This window comes from Pteronotus mesoamericanus, unplaced genomic scaffold (genome assembly GCF_021234165.1).
Source record: "Pteronotus mesoamericanus isolate MK-2021 breed Mesoamerican mustached bat unplaced genomic scaffold, CSHL_Meso_final scaffold_174, whole genome shotgun sequence".
Lineage (NCBI taxonomy): Eukaryota > Metazoa > Chordata > Mammalia > Chiroptera > Mormoopidae > Pteronotus > Pteronotus mesoamericanus.
The window spans coordinates 45,386,267-45,409,103 of NW_026555309.1; the positions used below are offsets into that span (position 1 = coordinate 45,386,267).

Below are 22,837 nucleotides of genomic sequence, written 5' to 3' on the forward strand. Positions count from 1 at the left end.
CAGCTTTGGAGCTTGGCTGCCACCATGCCTGCTGCCCAGGGGCGGGCACAATCTGTTAGCCTGAAAAAAGAGTTTTGGGAAAAAAAATTTTTTCTAAAATAATCGTAAAGAAAAATACTCTCCCAAAGCTGCAGCACCAACAAAATGTGGCGAAATCTGACAGATGTCCTGATACCTGCAGACGTCCACAGAGAGAATCTGGTGAGGATGTTTCGGTCACTGACCACATGACCGTTATCTGAAAGATCAGATAAGATGCAGCAGAGGACATCAAATATTTCCTGTTTTCAATTATACTTTAGAAAAAAATCTTATCTTTTCCTAAATTGCTTATGGTCTAGATTGTAAATCTGGTTTACAATTTAAAAACATGCAGAATAATATACTTGCAGAATCAAAGCTGAAATCAAAAGGTCTTTTTCCATTTAAAAAAAAACTTCAAATGATTTTTAATTGTGGAAAAAGTGAATCGGAGTGGTATTTCCGCCTACTGGCTCAAACCTACCCTACAACTGACACTGCTCCGTCTGAGGAGGTCAGGTCGGCGCGGCCCCCGAAGGGGCAGCCCCCGCCGGCCCTGCCCGGCGGCCCGCGTGTGCCCAGGAGCTCGACTCAGACCACGGACTCCGTCTCCACGGGCCCCTGCGGGCGCTCCTTCCGGGTCAGCCTCAGCACGGTGGGCTTCTCACCGCTGCCTTCGCCCCCGGGCTGGGCAGACAGGCCTTTCTGCTCCTCCTTGGCCTCGTCCGACACCTCTGGGTAGATGACCAAGAACGTGGCCGTCAGGAAGCCCAGGAAAGAGCCCACGGAGGCCACAATGGGGATGACACGCACAGTGCCCACGGCGTCGACCACGCTCCCGAGGGCAGAGGCCACCAGGATCTGGGAGATGTAGACCTGGCAGGAGAGGATGGCGCAGTCGATGCCAAAGCCGCGCCTGGAGTTCCCGGGGCTGTGCTGAACGTACTGCAAGAGAGAGCGCAGGTGAGGGCCGGGCTCCGCACCCACAGCACGCCTCCGGCCTGGGGTGAGCGCGGGCTCTGGAAACGGAAACGCGCCTCTCACTCAGCGGCTAGGCAGCCACTGAAACCGAAAGGTCGCTGGTTCGATTCCCAGTCGGAGCACATGCCTGGGTTGCAGGCCAGGTCTTGGGGGCGGGGGTGCGAGAGGCAGCTAGTAGACCCTTTCCCTCGCACGTCAGTGTTTCTCTTCGTGAGACAGGGTGAAATCTGCCCTGTGGTCTGTGACAAAGTGCCCGTCACAGAATCAGGTGGCTATCAGATGTGGGAAAACTGTCAAGTCACACTCCTCTGCCTCAGGCCACTCACGCAGGGCCTATCCCAGAAAGGTGCAGGCAAGAGGGGACGCGCAGGGGACCCAGGCACGCCGTCCCCCGCAGCAGGAGTTGGGGGAGGCTGCGTGGAAGGACCCTGAGCGCGGGGCCGGGCAGCACGGTCTGTGCCTGAGAGAAGACCCACCACAGCAGGCCCGGGGTGACCATGGGCACAGGTGAGCGCGGGTCAGGCCACAATAGGACTGACGCCTCGCACGTGACGCTGGGCACCGGGCCTGTGTTGGTTTTACAAGTGTGCTCGCCCTCCCGGAAGCCCACCGAGTGGCCAAGCCTAACCCACCGAGGGTTAGGTAGGAAGCGAGAGACGGGCGCTGGCTGTGTGGCGACCCTCCCCTCGGAAGGGTCCGAGTGACCTGCACAGAGGGCCACCGCACCTGCACCGAGCCCTGGAACGCGGCTTGTCTGAGCTGAGGCTGCAGAGCGCAATCGGCACTGAATTCCAAGGACCCGGTGAGGATGCAGAGAGTATCTCGATTGTGTTTATCGGATACATGGTGAAATATAATGATGTTTTAGATGCACTGGGTTAAATACGCCACTACTACAGTTGGCATTGCCTATCCTTCCACTTCCTAAACGTGGCTGCTGGAAGTGCGGACCGACCAAGGCCCACAGCCGGTGGCCGCCGGAGCACAGCGCGGTGGCCAGGGAGCCCGGGCCCGCCCAGAGCTGAAGCCCCAGGGATGCCCATGCCGGCCCAGGGGCGGTGCGTCCCCTCTGGCGCCCCCGCCCCGCCCCGCCCGGCCGAGCCACGGATGCACCCACCTCCCGGCTGTCGTGGTACTGCCCGAGCAGCGCGTAGGGGCAGTAGGAGATGCTCATGGACACGACCCCCATGGTGCTGATCATGGCCATGGCCACGTAGACGTTGGCGAACATGGCCATCACGGCCGTGCCGACGGAGAAGCCCAGCGTCCCCAGCACGTAGATGACCCTGATGCTCAGGTCGTAGTTGTCCAGGTACTTCTGTAGCAAGGCTGCAGAGAGAGAGTGGCCACAGGCGGTGACTGGCGGGCACGGGCTGCGGGCCGCCTGCTCACCTGGCCCCAGCCCCGCACTCAGCCCACTCGGGGGCAGGCACACCCCCCCCCGCCTCACCCCCTCATGCCACTGCCCACGCTGCAAAGCGCGCACCCTGTGTCCAGGGCCACCAGCGCCCTCCATCCTGGGGGCCTCGCAAGCCCCCCAGGGCCTCCCTGCCCGCCAGCACCCCGGCCCGGGCCCGCCCTGGCGGCCTTCTCCGACCCCCCGCCCGGTCCTGCCTCGGGGACTCGGGCTGCTGCTCCTGCTGCTCCTGCTGCCCTGGACAGACAGACCCTGCTCGCCCTGCCTGACCCAGCAGCTGAATGTCGCGTCCTCCAGGAGGCGCCTGGGCCCTGAGAACTCCTGTCCAAGCACTAACAGCAGCGTGACCGTGTGCTGGCTGCCGGGGGCTTTGTGCCATTACCCTCGGCCGTCCTCCCATCTTGGCTGGGCCACCAGGAGGCTGGCCGCCGCCACCTCGGTCCGTGCAGAGAACGGACAGGCAGGCCCTGACCGCGATCACGCCCCACTGCCAGAAGGTGAGCCCTGGCACGTGGCCCCCAGGATGGCGCCTGTCACCCTAAGCCCCGTCCCTCCAGGATGAAGCCGTGTCTCCAGGGCAAGGCCTCTTCCGCAACGCGGGCTCGCCTGCCGCCCCAGGACCATCAGCAGACGCCAACCACGCTGCGCCCGCCCCGGGCCTGCCGCCCCTCCCTGCCGTCCGCCTGCCCGAGGCGCCACGGCCCCTCCGGGTGCAGGGGCTCAGCTCCCACATTCCGGCCACGACCTGGGCCCAGCCTCGGCCAAAGGGCCCCCGAGGGTCCCCTGCAGGGGCCGGCGCGCAGCACAGGCCACAGTGGGGTCTCAGGATGCCCAGTTCTGGTGTCAGTGGCCTCCCTTGAGAGGAGGACACAGGAGTTTCCACGCCCCTGCCAGAGAGACAGGTGGCCTTGTTCAGTTGAAGGCAGAGCCCCTTCTAGGAGGCAGGACGCCTCCGCCACATTTCTGCCCCCAGGGCATCTTCCGGGCTGCCAGGGGGGCCACTCACCTGAGCAGATTGCGCCAGTAGCTGCATAAATGACCAGGCCCCAGCAGCCCATCTTCACGCCTGCGTTGTAGGCCTGCCAGGCGGTCGAGTTGGAGGGAGCCTGTTCCAGAAACGAGACCACGTTCAGGGCCAGGGACCACACCCTCTCGTGCGGCAGACTGTTTACTTCAGAGAGGCTGAGAGCGCACCGGAAGGACAGGGCTCAGCCCGCCCAGGTCAGCCCTGAGCGGGGCCGGCGGCCTTCCCAGCCTCGCCGCCGCTCCCAGGCTGGCCGCCCTGACTGGCAGCTCCTGCCTCGGCCTCCTCGAAGCCCCGCGGCCACGCGGGGCGGTTCTACAGGCCCCGAGGCCGAGAGACGAGTGGAGGGTGAGGCCGTCCCAGCTGGACCCAGGGGGACGCAGCCCCAGGCGTGAGCCAGTGGACACGCGGGACAGGAGCCGGGTCAGCTGAGCCCGCCCACCAGCAGTAACGGGGGGCTACCTAAGACACTATGTTGGGGACCATCTGGTAGGCGGCCGTGGGGAGTGGGAGCCGTGGCCCCCTTCAGGCTTCTCAAGCGCCCGCCCTGTGACAGCCCCTGGCGCCTGACAGCTGCCCGGGTACCGGGTGTCAACGGCCTCCCAGGTTCGCGCGAGGGCCTGACATGTTACCGGGCGCACGCTCGCCGGCCGCCCACGGAGACCCATCCGCCCTGCGTCACGTGGCGCTGGGGCCTCCCTGATGCCGGGGTCCCGGCCCACCCCGCCCTCCTGGCTCACCTTGGGGTCGCCCTCGAAGATGACCTGGCCCATGAAGTCGGTGTAGAAGACAGCCTCGGCGATGACGGAGAACCAGGTGAGCAGGTGACAGAGGCACAGCCGCATCAGCTCGCGGGGCATCTTCAGCATGGACAGCCACAGCAGCCGCACGGTGGTCTCCCCCTCGCCCTCCTCGCTCTCCGTGTCCCCGCTGGACGTGGTGGCCCCGCTCTGGTTGCGGTGCCGGCTCCGCTGCCGCTGCCGCTTCTGCAGGTCGTACAGGTCGCTCATGCTGCGCGAGGGCTTGATCAGGACCACGGCGTTGGCGCGCCGGTAGCGGTAGCGGTGGGAGCCGATCTTGCCGTAGTAAGAGAAGGTGCTGGAGGCCTGGCGGTGGAACGCGTGCCTGCGCCGCCGCATGGCACTGGACGTGGCCGAGGGCTTCAGGGCCACCCTGGGGCAGCCGTGCGGGCCATCCTTCAGGAGCGAGCCGCTGCCGCTGCCGTTGGGGACCTGGGTGTTGTTCACGTGATTGCCCAGCAGCGTGGCACCCTCTTGGGCGGTGTCCCTGAGCAGGGAGGGCAGGCGGGGCAGCCTGGCCATGGCCAGGTCCTGGCTGGTGCTGTGGGGCGTGCCGGGGCCGGAGGTGTCGTGGAAGATGGAGGGCTCGATGTCGTGCAGGAAGAGCAGCTCGGGCTCCAGGTCCAGCGCGGCGTCCGGCACGTGCAGCACCGAGTCGCTCTTGCTGCGCACCAGGTCCACGTCCAGGAAGTCCAGGGGCAGCTCGTGCTCGGACTGCACCTCATCGGGGAGCAGGGCGCCGCCGTCCAGGAGGCTGGGGTGGGCGGCAGGGGGCGGGGGGGCCCCCGCGCTGCGCTCCTGCTGGGGGCTGTACTGCCCCTCCTCGATGCTGCACAGGTGCAGGGCCACCGACACCGTGAAGATGACGGCCGCGAAGAAGAACAGCACCTGGTTCTGCGTCCGGAACCAGGAGCCCAGGAAGGTCTGCGTCCAGTCCAGCCCGCCCAGCACGTAGCCAACGGCCCCTCCGAGGCCTGAGCGTGTGGGAGGGGACAAGCAGCCAGTGAGCGGCTGGCGCCTCGCGCCCTCCCCACCCCCGGCAGGCAGGCCAGGACAGGCCTGCAAAGGCTCTCCGTCTCAGTGGGGCGGGGGCCGCCACCCCCCAGTCACGTCGCGAGCCAGGACACTCACGGTCGGAAGGGAGAGTGAGAAAACGCTAGGAAAGACGGAACCAGACACTCCAGCCGACCCTGGGCTCAGAACTCGGACTGAACAGATTCCTGCTTAATAAGCGAGGACACAAGCAGGTGCCCCCGGGGCTCCCCTTGGCACGAGCCGCCAGCGCGGGTGCAGGGAGCGGTCAGCACGCCGCGCGAGGGCACCGGGCCAGTGCACCCCCAGCCCAGCACTGGAGCTGCCGGGCCTGCCGGGTTGGGGTCCTGGCTCCCTGTCTAGACCGCTGGCGCCTGGCACGCAGGTGCGCCTGGATGCGGGGTGCCGGCCTCGGGAGCAGCCACCCGCCCTGTCTGGTGAGCGGCGGGGCGAGTGGGGGGCACTCTCACCGGCAGAGAAGGCGTGGATGTTGAGGGCCATGTCCTGCTCCTCGCTGTCCACCACGTCCAGCAGGTAGGCACGGATGGGTCCCTCGGTCGCATCAGCACTGAAATCCAGGACCACTACCCCCAGCACCGTGAGGACAATGCCAATGGGCTGCCGGTTGGGGACATCGCCGAGGATCAGACCTGAGTGGGCAGTGGAGGAGTGTCGTCAGATGCCAGCTCCCAAGAGCTGACAGCCACCTCCATGTGGAGGGCCAGGCTCTGGCCCCAGCCGGAAGGGGCGTGTGCCCCAGCCCCAAGCGAGGGCCTCTGCCCCCCACGTCTGCATCCACCGCGGGGTGCCTTCCTCCCACTCAGTGAAGCTCATGGAGCTCGCTCACCATCAGGCTGTGTAACTAAAAAGGGGAAAAGAGTCCTTCCTCCCAGGCTTCTCTGGGGGGTGGGGTCCCTATAGCAAGAAAGGGGCGTGTGTGGCACTCACGGTCACCGGGAACACCCACAGGCATACGCTGCGCGTGGGGCCCGCCGTCAGCGCCCCGCCGGGGCCTCTCACAGCAGCGCGTGCACCCGCCCGGCCCAGAGCCCGCGGGGACAGCCCTCGGTGCTCACTGAGGGCACAGGCGACAGGAGGCCAGGGCTCTGGGCCTGTGATCGAGGGGCCGGTGGCTGGAGGGGCTGCCCTGCGGGAGGGGTCTGGTTCAGGGAGGGGCGCAGGCCCGGGGTGCCTTCCTGCCCATCCCTTCCCACCCGAGGTGCACAGGCCTCTCGTGGCCCCGGGGAAGCGGGACGAGGCCTCGCGATACCACGCAGCTCCCGTGGCCTCGGCCTTGGCGCTGGGCATCTCTGAGTCTGACCGCCCCGGGCAGGCAGACGTGGGGGCGAAGCTCACGTGTCTGAAACACAGCCTGTCTCAGAACACAGACTCGGCCTCTGTCTTAACAAGTCGCTGCCAGAAAACAATGTTTTGTTTTCAACGGTTTTAACGGGGGCCCTCAGGGCATAAACTATTTTCCCACATACAGTTGCTTTTATTAAAAACAAAACAAAACGAAACAAAACAAAACGAACCAACCGTGAGTACACAAAACAACAAAACAAGGAGTGAACTAAGTCTGGACATTTTCAATACCAAGTCTACGGGAAAAAAAAAAGGAAAAGATAATTTCTGAAATAATGCTGGAAACAGGACATGGTGTCAGATACGCATTAAAAACAAACGGGTCACAACAGGAAGCGCTTCCCTGTGAACAGGTTCCTGGGGCTTTCCCACAGGGGCCCGGCTGTGGGGCTGCCAAGTGCGCCCACGGCGAGGCCACCGCCCGGCCGGCCACTGGGAACGACCCAACGCTACACAGACCTCATCGGGCAAGACCGTCCCGGCCTGTGACCACCCCCCGCCCGGCCGCACGCGCTTCAGGGTGCTCGGAGAGACGCGCGCACTCACCGAGGGCAGAGCCGTTGAGGAAGAGGGCCACCCCGAAGAGCACGCCCACGCAGAGGGCGAGGATGAACGGCCGCCGGCGGCCCCAGCTCAGGGTGCACCGGTCACTCGCAGAGCCGATGAGGGGCGTGAAGATGAGGCCGAGGATGGGACTCAGGAACCAGGTGAGACTGTAGTACTGCTCCGGAAGGCCTGCGACAGACACGGCGTCACCCCTGCGGGCACCGCACGCCCCAGGCGCGCCAGCCCGCTCGGCCTGCGGCCCCTGCTCAAGCAGCAGGGGCCGGGGTGTGCTGGGGGTCCAACACTCCCCGACGGCTGGAAGCCCGTCGGGACAGAAGGTCCTCCCTGCGCGTCTGGGCAATTTGAAATCGACCGGAAGCCCTGGTGCCCACTGACGGTGGGGCGGGGGAGCGGATGCTCAGGGAGGCCAGGCATCCTGGCCCCGGGCCCTGCAGGGAAGAGCTGGGGACGCCGGGGCTGTCCAACTCCAGAGCCTACGCTGCGCCCAGCCCCACGCCGGCGCCCTGGTGCCTTCGTCACCCGCTGAAGCACCACTCGGCCGCTGAAACTAGCAAGCCACAGCTTCCTCCGCTCGAGGGCCGCATCTCAGGCACAGTGGGCAGAGAAGAGCGTACACACCAGGCTCCGTGTATGACACACAAAGTGGCCAGGAGGGCCCCTGCTGGCAGAAGCCAGGGCGCTCTGGGCTGCCTTGTTCCATCCTCAACCTGGGATGGGGCCCTAGTGACAGCCCAGCCAGCTGGAGACTTCGTCCTGGTACCCGTGTCCCCCTTCAGCAGACGGCTGACTTGGAGGACGGAGGGCGCTCTACACCAGAGCTCCCGGTTGCCGTCTCTCCCGCCAAGGGCCCCGCGAGATGGAGCACTGTGCCGCGTGGCCGAGGCAGCAGTGTTGGAGGGGAGGCCGCGTTCAGGGGAGGGCAGGCGCACCTGTTGGAATCACCGACATGCCCGGGGAAACATCTGTGCGTCCCGTCTGGAAGCTGAGCTGCCGCCAGCCGGCCGCGTGCCGAGGCTGGGTCACCGCCAGGGCGCCCCGGGGGCCGGGAGGCACAAGCATGCCGAGTGGGCCCCGCCAAGCAGCGCCGGTTCACACGGCAGCGGGGCTCCCCCCTTTGGTCACCACCAGACAGCAGGAGCGGCAGCAGCTCTGCTGGCCGCGCCGGCCCAGCCCACACCCGGCCAGGAGCACCATCGGGTCCGAGCGCCGCGTTTCTCACAGGTGACTACATAGCCCAAGTTTCAGGAGGAACAGAGACTCCTACCTTTGTGGGGATTTTCCACGTGACACCCTTACTAAGGGATGCTGATGAGCCTGGACAGAGGTGGCTCCTGCTGCGCTGTGATGGGGGTGGCCCGCGGCAGCTCCGGCCAGGCCTGCTTCTCCCCTCCGGTCCCAGCCTTCCTGCCGCAGGCCCAGCCAGGCACTACAGCGGCCGGGCGGGGCGTCGAGGCCTCAGTGCCTGGTCGTGCCTAGAGAACTGTGTCTGCAGTGCTCCCAGCTCACCTGCACAGCCTGAAAGCGCCCAGGAGGCTCTGCGTCCCAGGCAGTAACCGATGCCTGACCACAATGTGCAAAACGCCACTCACGGCCCTGGGTGCCTGGTGCGACGCGGCCCTGCGCCCACCCCTCCCAGCTCCCAGCCCACCTCGCCCCGTGCCGACTGCCACGGGACATGCCGGGCTCTGGCCGATGCAAAGTTGGCACCCTTCCCCAGTATGTGCTAGGACACGAACACGCATGGACTGGCTGGCCGTGCCAGAGGAAAGAAGAAAGGCATCCCCCCCGAAGGCACCCCTGGAAACCACGGCGCCTTGCCCCCTGGGAGAGGCGGCTGGGCATGGACGCCCGGCTCGGCCGCGGGACGGCATCCCGTGGGACAGGCGCCCAGGACGCGCCCAGTGGGGTCCTCGTGCCGGGCTGCGCTGAAGGCCTGGAGGCCGTGGGGCAACGCGGCCCGGGAAGCGGTGCCTGTGCCTGTGCCTGTGCCTGTGCCTGTGCCTGTGCCTCTGGGAGCACGCGTGGCCCCAGGAGCTCCTGCAGCGTGGGAGCCGGGACGCCGGCTCGCAGGCAGGAGCTGCGCCGCACACGCCCTCGCGGCGGCCCTGACATCTGGGCGGCTCATCCAGGGCGCATGCCCGCCCGCCCCACGGCTTCTGCGGGAGCCGCTCCCCGTGTTAATTTGCGACAGGCAGCAGGAGCGCAGGGCCCATGTGGAGGCTGCCGGGGAGCCCGTGTGCTAGGCACGTCCCCCTGCTGAGGAGAGACCCACAAAGACCCAGGGCCTGTTAGGCCGCAGACAGCGGGGAGGCCCAGGAGGGGCAAATGGGACCTGCGGTAGCTTCTGTCTCTCTCTCCTTCCCAGCTCTTCTGAAAGCAAATTCAAGGCTGCAGAGAAGCTGCAGCCACCAGGAAGGGGTCTGCGCCGAGCCAGGTGGTCACAGGAACAGGACCTGCTGCGGCAACGGCCTGGCCCCACGCGGCGCCCACGGCGGGGAACAGCACAGGGACCCTGGGCCACAGCTTTCTTTGTTTAAGCACTTTGGCAAGAAAAAGAGCCATTTCCCATCACGTCCCCAACACCGCCGAGCTGCGAGCAAGCCCGTCTGGACGCCCCCGGGCAGTGAGAACAGGCCCGTCCCTGGCGCGGCGGCTGTGGGGACGCCGTGGGCACAGCATTTCCCAGGCTCTAAACAAACACCACGGGGACGTAGTAAATAATTTTTGTTTTCTTCCAGGCAAGAGCCGAGCAACAATGGTGGGACCAGGAAGGCTCCCGCTCACAGGAAGTGCTCAGTGTGTCACCGCTTGTCCAAGGGCTGTTGAGGTCATGGCGACGGCGGCCACGCTTGGTCACGCGCAGTGGCCTCCATTCAATGGGGCGCCTTTACTGATAAACTGTACTTCTGGGAGGAGGGGGACGGAAGGTCGCCGGTGGGGTTTAACAAAGGCCTGTGGTGGAAATAGGAACTCCACTCTTTCTTGCAGGAGACAAAGCCTTCCGTTGGGATGCGCCGTGTGCTCAGACCAAGGCTCAGGGCGCCGCGCTCCTGAGAGCTCGCTCTCTGCGGGACGCGCTCCCGGTGGCCCAGTGAGGGACTCAGGTCACCGAACCCCCGCGGGGAACCCCACGCTGAGGGGCCCCATTGAGAACGGATGTGACAAAGACACAGTCCCTGCCCTCCGGACATGCGCAGGTCCCAAGGCAGGGGACAGGGGCTGGTGGCCGCCAGCTCAGGTGCCAGGGCCCGGGAAAGGCCCCTGGGCGGGGTGGTCGTCTGCACCAGGCCGAGGGGCAGACGACTTCCCCAAGGGAGGTGGTCGCGGAGCCGTGGGAAGCAGGAGGAGGGGCGAAGGGCAGGGGGCACGGGTGCCTTTTCTGGGGCTGCGCGTGGACGGCAACCCCTGGCCGCTTGCGGGGAGGAGGAGCAGGGCCTGCTGGTGCGCGAGGCCGGGAGCTGCGGGAGCCCGCGCTGGCCGAGGGGTGAGCGACTCAGCCTGGGCACCCAGTCGTGCTCCCAGGGGTTAGCAGTCGCCGCTGGGAGGAAGAGGAAGAGTAGGAGCAGCCAGGAGGGCGGGCGCCCTTGGTGTCCAGGGAAAGGCACAGCCAGCGCCATCTGCCGCTGTGGCCCCATTTGCCGAGCAGGCCTGTGACCCTGTTAAGCGTGACTGCCATTTTACCCTTCCGACCTTGTGTTCCCAGGACTGGAAATGACTGGGAAGCAAGGACAGAACCAACTGCTCCCCGCAGCCACCGTGGAAGCTAACGCTGGCACCAGCTGCGGCCGGGGCCGGGGCCACGCCACAGCGAGCGCCCAGCCTTTCGATCCAACTACGATCCACTAAGAGCTCAGGGCCCTGCCCCCCTCCTCTCCTGGGGAGGGAATGAAAACTCTGCTCTCTGCACTTCTCTGTGAGCCTGTCACAGCCCCTGTCACCAACCAGCCGGAACAGCAGGGACACAGGGACACGGGGACACAGGCGCTGAGCGGAGAGTTTTGCAAACCACCAGGTCCACCCATTCCGCGCCCCCTGGGGTGGCCTGTTGGGGGAGAATGAGTCACTGGGTGGAGGGAGCAGTTGGGAACGGCACCAGTTAGGAACGGCACCATCAAACCTACTGTGGGCTCCATGGACAAACTCCGGTGGACTCTGATGGTCTTTCTCCCGGTGAAAGCGCCCTCCCTCCGTGAGGCCGGCCTCAGGCCGGGCTTGACCTCCAGGGAGTAACCGCCCAGCCACTGCCAGCCCCGCACCGGCCTTCCTGACAGCGTGGAGACGGGCTTTCTGGCCCTACTTAGATGCAAAACTGCAGCTGGGCGCGCTGGCCAGAATCAAGCGGGACCCTGACCTGCTGGAAAGCCAGGGGCGTGCCCTCCTGCTCCTGGGGCGCCTGGCTCCAAACAACCCACACAGCGCACGGCCCCGGGAGGGCGCAGGGCAGAGCCCGAGGCTTTCCCATCTCGGACGCTCAGCTCGGCCCGTGCCCTCAGCTCCCGCTGGCGCTTCGCGGACACGCTTTCCCGCCTTCCTGAAGGACGGTCCTCAGTCACGTTCCTAGGGCTGAAGGGCACCCAGAACAGGCCTCGCAGGGTCACCTGTGATAACAAGAGGCGGCCAGAGATGTGCCACAGGCGTGAGCGGACAGAGCAGTGGTACAGCTGTGACCCCGGGTGGGGAAGGCCAGCTCTTGACCTGGGGAGGGCCGGCAAGACCAGAGCGGGGAGCACGGTGGTGAGAGAGGAAGGTCGGCGCCGGCACCGAGGCCCAGCGGGGCCCCCAGGCCGCGGCCGGGTAAGGCAGCTCCCGAGGTCACACAAGCACAGGAGCGTGGCCAGGGCACTGCGCCACCTCCCACCCTGTCACAGTGCTCAGGGCCCGAGACGGCCGAGTCGGGCCTCAGACCCAGTGACCCAGGGAGGCCACACCCCGGCCCAGCCCTGGCCCTCCCTCCCGGCTGGCGCGACGGGCCATCCTGTCTGGCTACGTGTGCCGCTCCTCTGAACGCTGATCTGCCCTGGGGCCGGCAGCTGTGCCACCATCTGTGGCGCCCCAGTGCCGGGACGCCCCGCCTCCGGGTGAGGGTGGAAGGCCTGGGCTTGGAGCCACCGATGGCCCGGGCTGGGTGCCCCTGGGCCTGAGCCTCACCCCCGCAGCCCCGATGCCGACCAGGAAGTCGGCAGCGATAGCTCCTGTTCCGCCACCGCCGCTCCCGCTGCGTTCAGCCCAGGACGCGGAGCCCCAGGTGGGTGCATGAGGCAGGAGCACCTGGCCCCAGAGGCGCCCAGACCCCGGGGCCGCCCCACTGACTGCAGTCCAGGTGTGGCGCGTGGGACTTGGCTGTCAGCGCCCAGCTGGGTGACCACGAAGACGTCCCGGAGGCTGTGGGGACCAAAAGCCGAACGCCTCCTCACCCTGCGAGGACACGAAGGGCTGCCTGTGAGAGCCCAGGACAGCCGGCCGCGGTGGGGGCCTGGGCAGAGGACAGCAGGGCGCACAGCTGCTGGGCCACAGCGCTCCTGCCCCCAGCCGGTCGGGGGCACGGTTCACAGCGAAAGCAAAATGGTGGGGGGGCCCGGGGGTGGGAGTCTCAGAGGAGCTGCGGTGAGACAGACCCACCTTGGAGCAGGCGCCCAGGCTGCACCCGCTCCCCACCTGCTGCCCCCGGGGGCTCTGGCGGCGGTCCGCCCCCAATCCCTGACCACCCCAAGCGGAAACGCCAGCTCTTCCCCAGTTCCCGCCTTGTGACCTGCCTCCGTCCCAGCCTGCAGACGAAGTCCTGCTGCGCAGTGACTTCGGCTTCAGCACAGTGGGCTGTGCTTTCCTTCTGTGACATTCCCAAAAAAAGCCTTCGAGCCAGAAGTGGCACTGCGCAGCTCTCCCCTTCACAAGCAGCCAACGCCGTGTGCTGCAGCCAGGACGCACCACCTTGGCTCGGGCGTGGGCGCGCGCCGCGCGAGACAGTGCTCTCAGGGCAGAACGGTCACTGCCCGGGGACCACTGTGCCGTGGACACGTACTATACTGTTTGGACTGATGCCATTTTTTCTGTCTTCATTACACCAGGTATGTATTTGGTGCATCTTCTGTCACTGTAACTTTGAAAATTACAATGATCTAAGTTTGAAAACTACTCTCTAAACAATATGGTGTTCACTATTCAGATTTTTACACACCCGCGCTGCCTTATCGGCGCTCACATGGCCAGTACCGGGGAAGGGCAGAGGGCTCCGGAGCCCTGGGCGCCGCCTCCCAGGAGCAGCGGCACAGGAGGCCACCCGCGATCCGGCCCGGCCTCCGGGGGCAGCCCCCCCACCGCCTCCCTGCTCCCTCCCCCTCCTCCTGTGCCAGCCAGGCGGCTCCCTGCCCTCCCCCAGCCGCCGGCCCCGCACTCTTTCCACCCCTCCCGACCTCGCCTCTGCAGACCGCGAGCGCCCGCCCTCATGCTCACACCGGGCTCCGGGCCCACAACGCAGCCGACCGACCGACAGGCGGCCTCCCGGCTTGAGGCCCCGCAGCTGCACATCCACCCCCAGCCCCGCTCCCCGCCGAGCCCGCTGCGGGGCCCCAGTCCCAGCCACCGTCTGAACGCTGAGCCTCCGGTGGGCCTGGCTCCCCTCCCGCACGTGGCACAGCGCCTGGCGCCCTGCACGGCCCAGGTAGGGCTCAGTCGCTGAAAGAAGAACAGGCACTAATTCCTTGGGGGAAGTGACTACGGTTGACATTTCATTGTTTCTAAAACACACTGATTGAAAACACAAGGAGATCCAGACGTCCAAGCCAAACACAACTGCCTTGTGCCAGAGGCTTTCAAAATCTCCTGGTCAAAAAGCAGGAGATTTTGACCAAGTCCTGCCTAAATCCGTGGCTGTCCGGGCGGGGGCGGCTGGTTTCCCGCAGCGGGTTTGCAGTGCGTTTCGGGGGTGCGGCGGACTTGCGTTTCAGGGCCCCGGCACGAGGCCCCCTGCCGTGGGGGTGACCCTCTTCCACCGGCTATCTCCAGGCTGAGCCCCGTGGAACCTTCAGGTGCCCTCCGTCTCTAGGCAGAGTCCAGGCCAGCGCTGGCCCCTCCACCAGCGCCCAGGGGACCCAGGGCGACTCGCCCCGCAGTGCCGGGCCGCCGGGCCCAGGTGCTGGCTGTGACCAGCGGCCGCGTGGCCTGGGACACAGGCAGGTGCACCTCAGGGAGCAGGCCACCGCGCCTACTCTTTAAAAACGGGAGGCTGCCCGAGGAGGCCTGCACATGGCTCTTGGGCGCCCGCACTTCACACAGACAAGGGCCTGTTTCGTGGGACCCTCTGCGAGGCGCCGCGCACTGAGAGACGGCAGGTGGGCTGCAGCTGCGGGGGACAATTGCAGCGACAGGTGCCTCCCGGGCAAGGGGAGCTGCAGAGCAGCGGCGCGGAATCTCGAACACACCTGTGGCAGGTTCCCGCCAGGTGCCTCTTTGCAGGAAGGGGAGGGCCCTCACCACACACCTGGTTAGCAACGTCTGTGCACACCTGGGAAGGGACAGGTCCGTGGGTTCGGCGGGACACCGAGGGCCCCTCTCAGCATGTCTCTACGCACACGTGGAACCGCGAGGCGCGATTTCACAGAGCTCCTGCGAGCCTGGGCCGGCACCCTGGACTCCCGGGGGGCGCGAGGCCGGGCCACAGCCTCTCCTGCTCCTGCCTCGCCGGCCTCCCCCACCCCCCACCGCCCGCCTCCGGCGCTAGCCCAGGACAGGGAGCAGGGGAGCGCGGCCGGCACCGGGACGCTTCCCCGCAGCGTGTGCTCTGCGAGGCAGGCTTTGGCCGGACGTGAGTGTCAGGCACCATGTCATCACATCCCGGGCGCGCGGAGCGGACACGAGCTTCACCCCCGCCAGGACGAGGCAGGCGAACCTGACCCCCGCACGAATAGACCCTCCACCTCCCTGCCCGCCCCCGGCGCCTCAGCCCACGGGCCCCCACCAGGCAGGCGAGGCGTCAGGGTCCTCAGTGTGAGTCCAGCCCTTAGTCAGACCCAGGGCAACATCCTTTCTTCTTTATATGATTTCCCTTTCCCCCAGGCTGCTTCCGGAACCGAGAGAAGAACAATGCGTGTGTGTGGCCGGGGCGCCCAGACTGCTCCTTCCCCCGGGAACCTCTGTGTGGGAATAGGCCTTGCCCGCCAGTGACAAGCCCAGGGGGGCGGGGCTGGCCCTTCCCAGGGCTTCCTTCAGGGCCGACCCTGCACTCCCACCTGACCCTCACTCTGGGGTGCCCCGTCAGCGGCTCGCAGACGTGGAAGTGGCCGGCAGCGCACCTGCCGCGCCCGCGGCTGGGGCGGCGGGGGAGGCCACTGGCTCTGGGAGCCCAGCGTGTCCCACCCTCGCCCTCTGCCCTGGGGCGGGGCTGTGGGTCTCACCGTCAGAACCCACCTTGGCACTGACGAAACAAACACCCACACACTGATTTTTAGGTGCTGCCCTGATCTCCTGTATCTGAATGTGAGCCTGGGGCCTAAGAACTCTCTTTCTGGGTGGTTCCCACACTAAAGACAGGAGCAAGGACCGGTCTCCGGTCCAGGGCCCAGAGGGGGGTCTCAGCTCCAGGGTCAAACAGGGGCCGTGAGGCTGCGTGCCCAGACACCACCTCTTCCCCTCCCTCCCTCCCTCCCAGACGATGTGAGAACAGGCCCTCAACTGCTCTTGGACACAAAAATTAACTCAGGATGGCCCTGGCTGGGGTGGCTCAGTGGACTGAGCGCCGGCCTGTGGACCAAAGGGTGGCCGGTTCGGTCCCCTGTCAGGACACAGCCCGGGTCCCAGGGCAGCCCCCGTGGGGGGTGTGCGGAGAGGCAATTGATTGATGTAGCTCCCGCACATCAGTGTTGCTCTCTCTGTTCCTCTCCCTTCCTATCTCTCTAAAATAAGTCTTAAAAAAAAATAATAATTCAAGGTGGATCACACCTTGAGCGCTACAACTATAAGACATCTAGGAGAAAACCTAAGAGGAAATCATTATGGCCTGGGATCAGGCAAAACTTCTTAGTTAGAAAAGAAGAGCAGAAGAAAAAAACGGCACACTAGACTCCATCTAAATCTAAAATTTCCGATTTTGAAATTCTGCTGTAGTATCAGAAGGGAGGCGCGGACGTGCCAACGGCATGCGGGGATGGGCTTCCGCGGCCGGCGCGGCCGTGCGGGGCACGCCCCGCGCCACTGAAGTCCCGGCAGACCCCCGCAGGACGGCAACATCAGGGCTGCGGCCCCTCGGCACCCGCGGGGGGCTGGTTCCAGGGACCCCGAGGACACCAAAACCCAAGGACACTTTCCAAGCTGCGACACGGACGCCAGGGTTGGAAGGGCCTGCGTGTTTGTTAGGGAAACGCAAGGGCACCACGGACGGGGGAAACAGGCTCAGCCGTGGCTCGGGGACGGTCCCTTGCACAAGCAGTCCTGCCCTCACCAGGCGACCCAGCAGGCCCGGCCCCAGGTCTGCCCTCACAGGGGATGGGCGAGACCTGCGCACACAGGCCTGGGGATGGGCGCTCAGCGCGGCTTTCCCTGTGGCGGCCGAGCAAGGGGGCGTGCCCACTCAGGACTGCGCGCCTGCCTCGCCGGGACGCACCCTCAGCGGTCAGCAAGCCCACCATGGAGGTGCTCCTCCAAGCCAGAGCCTGGGCCGCACGCGGTGCGCTTCTGTTCACACGGGACTGGGGTGGGGGGCGGGGGGGCGCTGGCGGTGATGGGGCCGGCCTGGCGCTGCCTGGGGCGGGGGCAGGCTTCAGGAGCCTGCTGGGTGACGGAAACATTGCTGGTCCTCAGTGCAGCAGGGGCGCCACCCCTGGGGCCACCTAGCAAGCGGCTCACACTGCCCACTTACAGTAAGAGTGCGTTGCTGCTCCAGGACCCGCGCCAGCGACGCGCAGACGCAGGCCAGCAGCGGGCCCCGGGGCACCGCGCGGCACACAGCTCGTCAGAGGCACTCCGACTCCAACCAAAACATTCCGACCCCGGGGCCGCCCACTGAGTGTGAGCCAAGTCCAGCCCTGAGAAACGAACCGGACCTTCGTTACGGGGGCTCCCTCGGAACAACAACGCGGCTGAAACCGTCCGGAGCACAGCTGGGGCTTCCGGGCGTCGGCCGCCCGCCTGCCTGCCCGCAGGCCCTTACTCGTCACAGGCTCTCCTGCCGGGGGCCCAGCTAGTGCTCGCTGAGCATGCGGTGATATTTGGAGAAAGGAACATTCCTTAAAACCACCAAAATACGTAGACTTAAAAAACATTTGACCAAGCACATGTGAAGTTCTAGAATGAAACTATGCTCTAAGTGGCTTGGTCCCTTACGGAAATCTCTTCTAAGTTGGAAAACTACCAATTTTTAAACTTAAGAGGGACATCAAACACGCTGACAAAACCCTTGGGCCGAGGCGGCTGCGGCCCTTGAGAAGAGACGCAGGCGCCCTGGGCACAGGGGCTCCGGGCGCCAGGCCCTGGGGCCGCGGCACACAGGGCTTCTGCGAAGGCCCGTCCTGCGGCCTCCTGAGGCCCCCGGCCGTCTCGGGCTTACGTCGACAAGACTGATGACAACGGGCCGCAAAACCAGGTGCTGCTCAGCGCGCTGCACCCCAGCTCTCATCCTCCGGCTGGCCTCCCCTACCACAGGCTGGCCGCCCGCACTGTCCACAGTGACCCGTGCCAAGCGCGCTTGCCCAAACCCCGACTCCATGGCAACGCTGGGGGGCCGCTCCCTCCCCGACCCTCGCTGCCAGCAGGAGAAGGGGCCAGGAGGCTGAGGGAGAGCTGGCCAGGATGCGGTCCCAGGGCTCCCGAGCACACTCCCGGCCCCCATTTCGGCTCCCCGTCCCGAGCGGGCCGCGCTTACCGATCTGCAGCAGGACAGGCGTGACCAAGGCCGTCTCCATGGCGTAGCAGAACTCCCTGCCGAACATCACGGCCCCGTGCATGACCCACAGGCGCACGGGGATGCGGTCGATGGAGCCCTCGCTGCCGGCCTCGTCGGGCGGCTCCGCGCCGGCGGGCTTCTGCAGCTCGGGCAGGGGTACCGGCAGCTCCTGAACTTGCATAGATTCCGAGTCGGCATTCTGTGGGGCCATTCTCATCACCGCCGAAAATCCACGCGCGTGCGCTCGCTCTGCCTATGTAAATAACACTACCGTACAGCTTTACAGGATAAGTGAAGACGTCTTCTCTTTCTGCTTCCGTTGTGTTCCCCAGCAAGTAACACTTACATTCCTCTTCGTACGACTTTCCACAACCGGATGCAGCTCGCAGCAAAACAAAACGATTTTTGGTTGGATTTTAAACATATGGCTTGTCGGATTACTGTGAATGAGAGTTAAAAATCCATAATTGCCATTCAGTTAATACCAGTTTCATCATTGTGGCTGCGGAGGTGCTGAAGCGGCTGCCCTGGCTGCACACGGGCGGGACGGCGACACGGGGAGGGGGTCCACCGTTGCTCCCCATCGAGCGACTGGCTGACCTGCAACAGAGGAGACGGCCGGTGGAGTGAGCGGGCTGAGCGGGGCCGCCCCAGGCCAGTCACCCGGGAGACCCGGCCCCTCGGCCACACCAGGCCTCTGGTGCTTACTCTGGGGCACCTGGGGAAAAACCAACCCTATTTTATAGAGAAACTGTCTCCTGTGGAACGTCATCCCGGGGGAGAATGAAGATGGGGCAAGGAGGGGGGGCGGGCGCAGAGCACGTAAGCGGACGGAGCTCAGCGCCTTCTCCGTAGCCCGGGCTCGCGCTTTGAGGACGGCAGCACAGGAGCCCCGGCCCGCGGAGGCGTTGGCCTGCGGCTGTCCTGAGGGAGACGGGGGTGGGAGAGCCAGGAAAAGGCTGACGAAGGAAACCAGATACTGCCGGCAGAGGGGCAGAGGACAACGGAGCGATGCCCGGAGACGCGGTGGCTGTCACAACTCGGTGGGGGCAGGGGTGCTGCTCAGTCCCCCACAGGGCACGGCCGAGGACACCCCGCCCGAGAAGGAGCGGTCCAGACGCCAACTGTGCCAGGGTGGAGAGACTGCACCAAGAATATGATGGAAGTTACAACACCAAGAAAAGTTTTCTTTAAAAATGCAGAAACCCTTGATTAAGTGCATTTTGAATCAATCAACCACTGCTCTGTTTTACTAAATCAGTCTTTGATCAAAGCAGCACAGGGAAACGCAGGTGAGCGCATGCCCCGCGCCCCCAAGGAACGAGTGGTGGTCTCCAGGGCCAGTGGCTGAGCGGGAGCAGGGCCCGCGGGCAGTGGCATCTCTCAGGGGTGCAGCGTTGGAGAGAAGGCAGAGCAGGGCCCGCAGGGGCTGAGCTCAGACGGCGCCAGCTCTGGGCCCGGGCCCCGGCCACCAGCCCGGATGCGGGGCTCTGCCCGCAGGTCCAAGGAGCTGGCTCGGCTGCTGAGTGGGACGTGCCTGCCTCGCCTGGGCCAGCCGAGGAAGGCACGGGACTAAGCGCCGAGGGAGCAGAGTCACGTGACAGAAGCCGCCGACAGAGCTACCGCGCTGCAGTCACACCTCGACGCCTGGGGACTCCTAGCAAAGCCTGAAAGTGGCCCGAGACCAGCCTCAAACACACGGCAAACGGGGAGACGTGCGCTCAGCGCGCATCCCAAGGGCCGGAGCGTCCAACACCTGTGGCCCCGCACGGTCAGGGCTGGCAGCTCCCAGGCGGCCGGGCACGGCCATCTGACCCGATGGCAGAGTCTGCCTCACACCCGGGTCCTGCTGGGTGAGGCCGGCGGCCCAGGAGCCTGCGTTTCTAGACACACACACCGGTCCCACTTTAACCTCGTCCACACACGCGGTCCCATCAGAGAAGGGAGCCTGCCGGGAGGGGGCCTCACCTCCCCAGCCCCAGGCTGGGACAGTGCTGGGATCTGCTGGGGGCCTCCGCCTTCAGGGCCTGGCGCCTGCTCTCTCGGTGTGCCCTTTGGCTCCCCTCTGCCCCTGCCTTCTACCTCCAGGGGAGCCACACGGAGCCCTGGAGTCTCTTCTCAAGGCTCAGCCCTCCCCAGCTGGACGGCCGTCGCCCCCGCCCCCGCGGCCCCCATCCCCAGTGGCACACTCTGCCCGGGCTGGGAGAGGCCCCCTGGGTGAGCACGTCAACCAGGCTGCACCTGCTCTCCGGGCCCCGCGGGGCCCGGCCCTGCTGCAGGAGCCCGGGAGGCCGCCGAGGGACGGGCGGGAGGCCCTGACCCACGTGGCTCAGCCGGCTGGAGCTTCGTCCCATAAACTGAAAGGTCACAGGTGCGAGTCCCAGTCAGGGCACGCGCCTGGGTTGCGGATTTGGTCTCTGGTTGGGGTGCATTTAAGAGTCAACACTGATGTTTCTCTTCCCCCCGCCCTACCTCCCCTCTCTCTGAAACCTATAAGCATGTCCACGGGTGAAGATAAAAAAAAAAAAAAGAAGAAGAATGAATGAATGGATGAATGAAAATAACCTGCAAACCAGCTGGCCAGTGCTTCCTAGGGATTGTCTGCACGGGGAAGCCACCCCCCAGCGGCCACACCCAGGCGCTCCGAGGGGCCGGCTGCGAGGACCGACCTCCCGGAAGCTCCCCTGAGATGGCGTGAGGAGGGCGCGGGGTTTACCTGTTAGTCAAGGAGCCTAGGCATTAACACAGCTGGCTTCCCTTCGTCAAGCGGTGCGAGCGCAGCAGCCCGCGGACAGATAGCTCTTACCCAGGTAGCTCCGCTGTCATCTACATTGACGAGAACGACAGACATCGTTAGCATCCTCCGCCGCGGCCGCGGGTCAGCAGAGCCCCCGTGGGGCTCCCCCCAGCCCCCCAGCGAGCGTGCCCCGCAGTGTTCTCGAGTGCGCCTGCCAACGCCACACCGCTCACCGCCGTTTCCGAAAGCGAGCGAGGCTTTTCCAAAGCACTGCAGAAACCTTCCGAACGGTGGCCTAAATAAGGCTGAGCTCACGGCGGTGCCTATGGGGCTCCTTCAGAGCTGCGCACGGGCAGGAGAGCCCGGTGCAAAATCGCCCCTCGGGCTGGCCGGCTGAGGCCCTCAGCTGTAACATTGGCCAGGCCAGATCAAAGTGAAAATTTTTTAAAAAAGAAGAGACTCAAACCTAAAACCTAATGATATTTAGGTTGGACGTTTCTTACATCAACATTCACTTGGCATAGTTGGCAAAACTCTGAAGCAGCGCACCCAGGCCCACCCTGCGGAGCCGGAGCGGGCGCCGGCCCCTGTGCGAGGTACCGCAAGGGCCCCCGGGCTCCACCGGCCCCCACCTCCTACTGCGCGTGCCAGCTTCAAGGTGACTTTAAAGGCCCTCTGACTGCTCCCCGGAGACACCGTTCGCTGGCCAAGACGCTGGATAAAAGGCACTCCGCAACCTCCCTGGAAGGGACCTTATCAGGCACCCAGCTGCAGACAGACCCTGACTGCCTGCAGAGCCCGGCGCCTCCGCGGGGCAGGCGCTGCGGGGCACACAGGGAGGCAGCTGCCCGAGACTGGCCGAGGCCGAGAAGCCCGCAGGCAGACACTGAACTCAGAACCCACTTTGCCTGCCTGCTGATTCTATTAGACATCATTTTTTCAAAAATTGGTTCCTGCCTCAAAAAAAATTAAACCAATAAAGTCAAGATCCCTTGAAGATCACACCAGCTTCTCACCAGCAAGTGTCACCTGGCGGGGCCACGGTGACCGCACACTCCTTTTCTGCAAAGCTCCGGGCATTTTGTAAGCAGTTCAGGGGAGCCCCAAAACCTTGCAGACACCTAGCTGACACACGCACACTGAGCAAGGAGCAGCGCTGCCCGCAGACGCGGGGCGAGCATGCGGAGGGGAGGGGACCGGGCGGGCCTGGCTTGGGGGTTTCTGTCGAAGGCCACGTGAGAGGTTGGCCCTGGGCTGGCACCCCGCGGCAAGCACACCGTCAAGGTCTGACACACGAGGGAGAGAACAAGACCGCGTTCCACAAGCCACTAAGGCACACAGACCGCGCAACAGCCCAGTCGCTATCAGCTCCCAAGGTCAGCGGGGACGTTCCGGGGCCCTGCTCCACGCTCGGGTGTGGGGTGTGAGGTGAGGGACTGCTGCCCCTTTCCCAAGGGCCGGTCAGTTCCCAAGGGCCATGTGACTTCTGAGCCCACGCCAGCACCCTGGGGTTCCCCCTTTACCATGTACCGAACGTGCACCCACGCTTGGCTCCGTTTCTCAGTGGCCTGTTGCTACAGCGTGTGGTCCGACACCCGCACTGAGGGACACACGCCTGCCCCCGCTGAGGTGGGCCCCTGCAGCTCCCTCGTCCGCCCTTTCTACGCATTCTACGCCTTTCCCTGCGCACTCACGCAGGTTTGTGGCGGGCGAGGCACAGGCGCTCGAAGGGCCTGCCTAGCCCTGGGGGAGAAGCGCTCTGTGGGTGCTGCTCGTACCGTTCCGCTAACTTCACGCCAGCCATGGGAGCACGGCTGCCACAGGCGGCGGTGCCGGCCTGTCCCCGCGGAGGGCCATCTCGCCATTCGCCGGGGACGGCCCAGGGCCTTTTCGGAGAACTTCACAGCACTTCTACAGGTTTGGCTCGTTTCTTCAGTTTCTCCCTATTTATCTTTTGGGTGGCAACAGTAAATGGGATTTCCTTGTCCCTTGTCGTTCCAACCGGTAAGCTTGTATACAT

At 65.2% G+C, this 22,837-nt stretch overlaps 1 protein-coding gene across 1 annotated transcript; it reads right to left on the reverse strand.

Moving 5' to 3' along the window:
• Positions 1–20: 20 nt before the first annotated feature.
• On the reverse strand, positions 21–20,905 carry SLC45A4 (solute carrier family 45 member 4). The gene is made up of 8 exons (XM_054590546.1): positions 20,797–20,905; positions 18,060–18,680; positions 7,187–7,375; positions 5,746–5,925; positions 4,184–5,217; positions 3,426–3,525; positions 2,120–2,331; positions 21–966 (listed from the first exon to the last, which is right to left on the reverse strand). The coding sequence occupies exons 2-8, from the start codon at positions 18,295–18,297 to the stop codon at positions 613–615; spliced, it is 2,307 nt and encodes a 768-aa protein (XP_054446521.1). The 5' UTR covers positions 18,298–18,680; positions 20,797–20,905; the 3' UTR covers positions 21–612.
• Between the last annotated feature and the right edge of the window lie 1,932 nt (positions 20,906–22,837).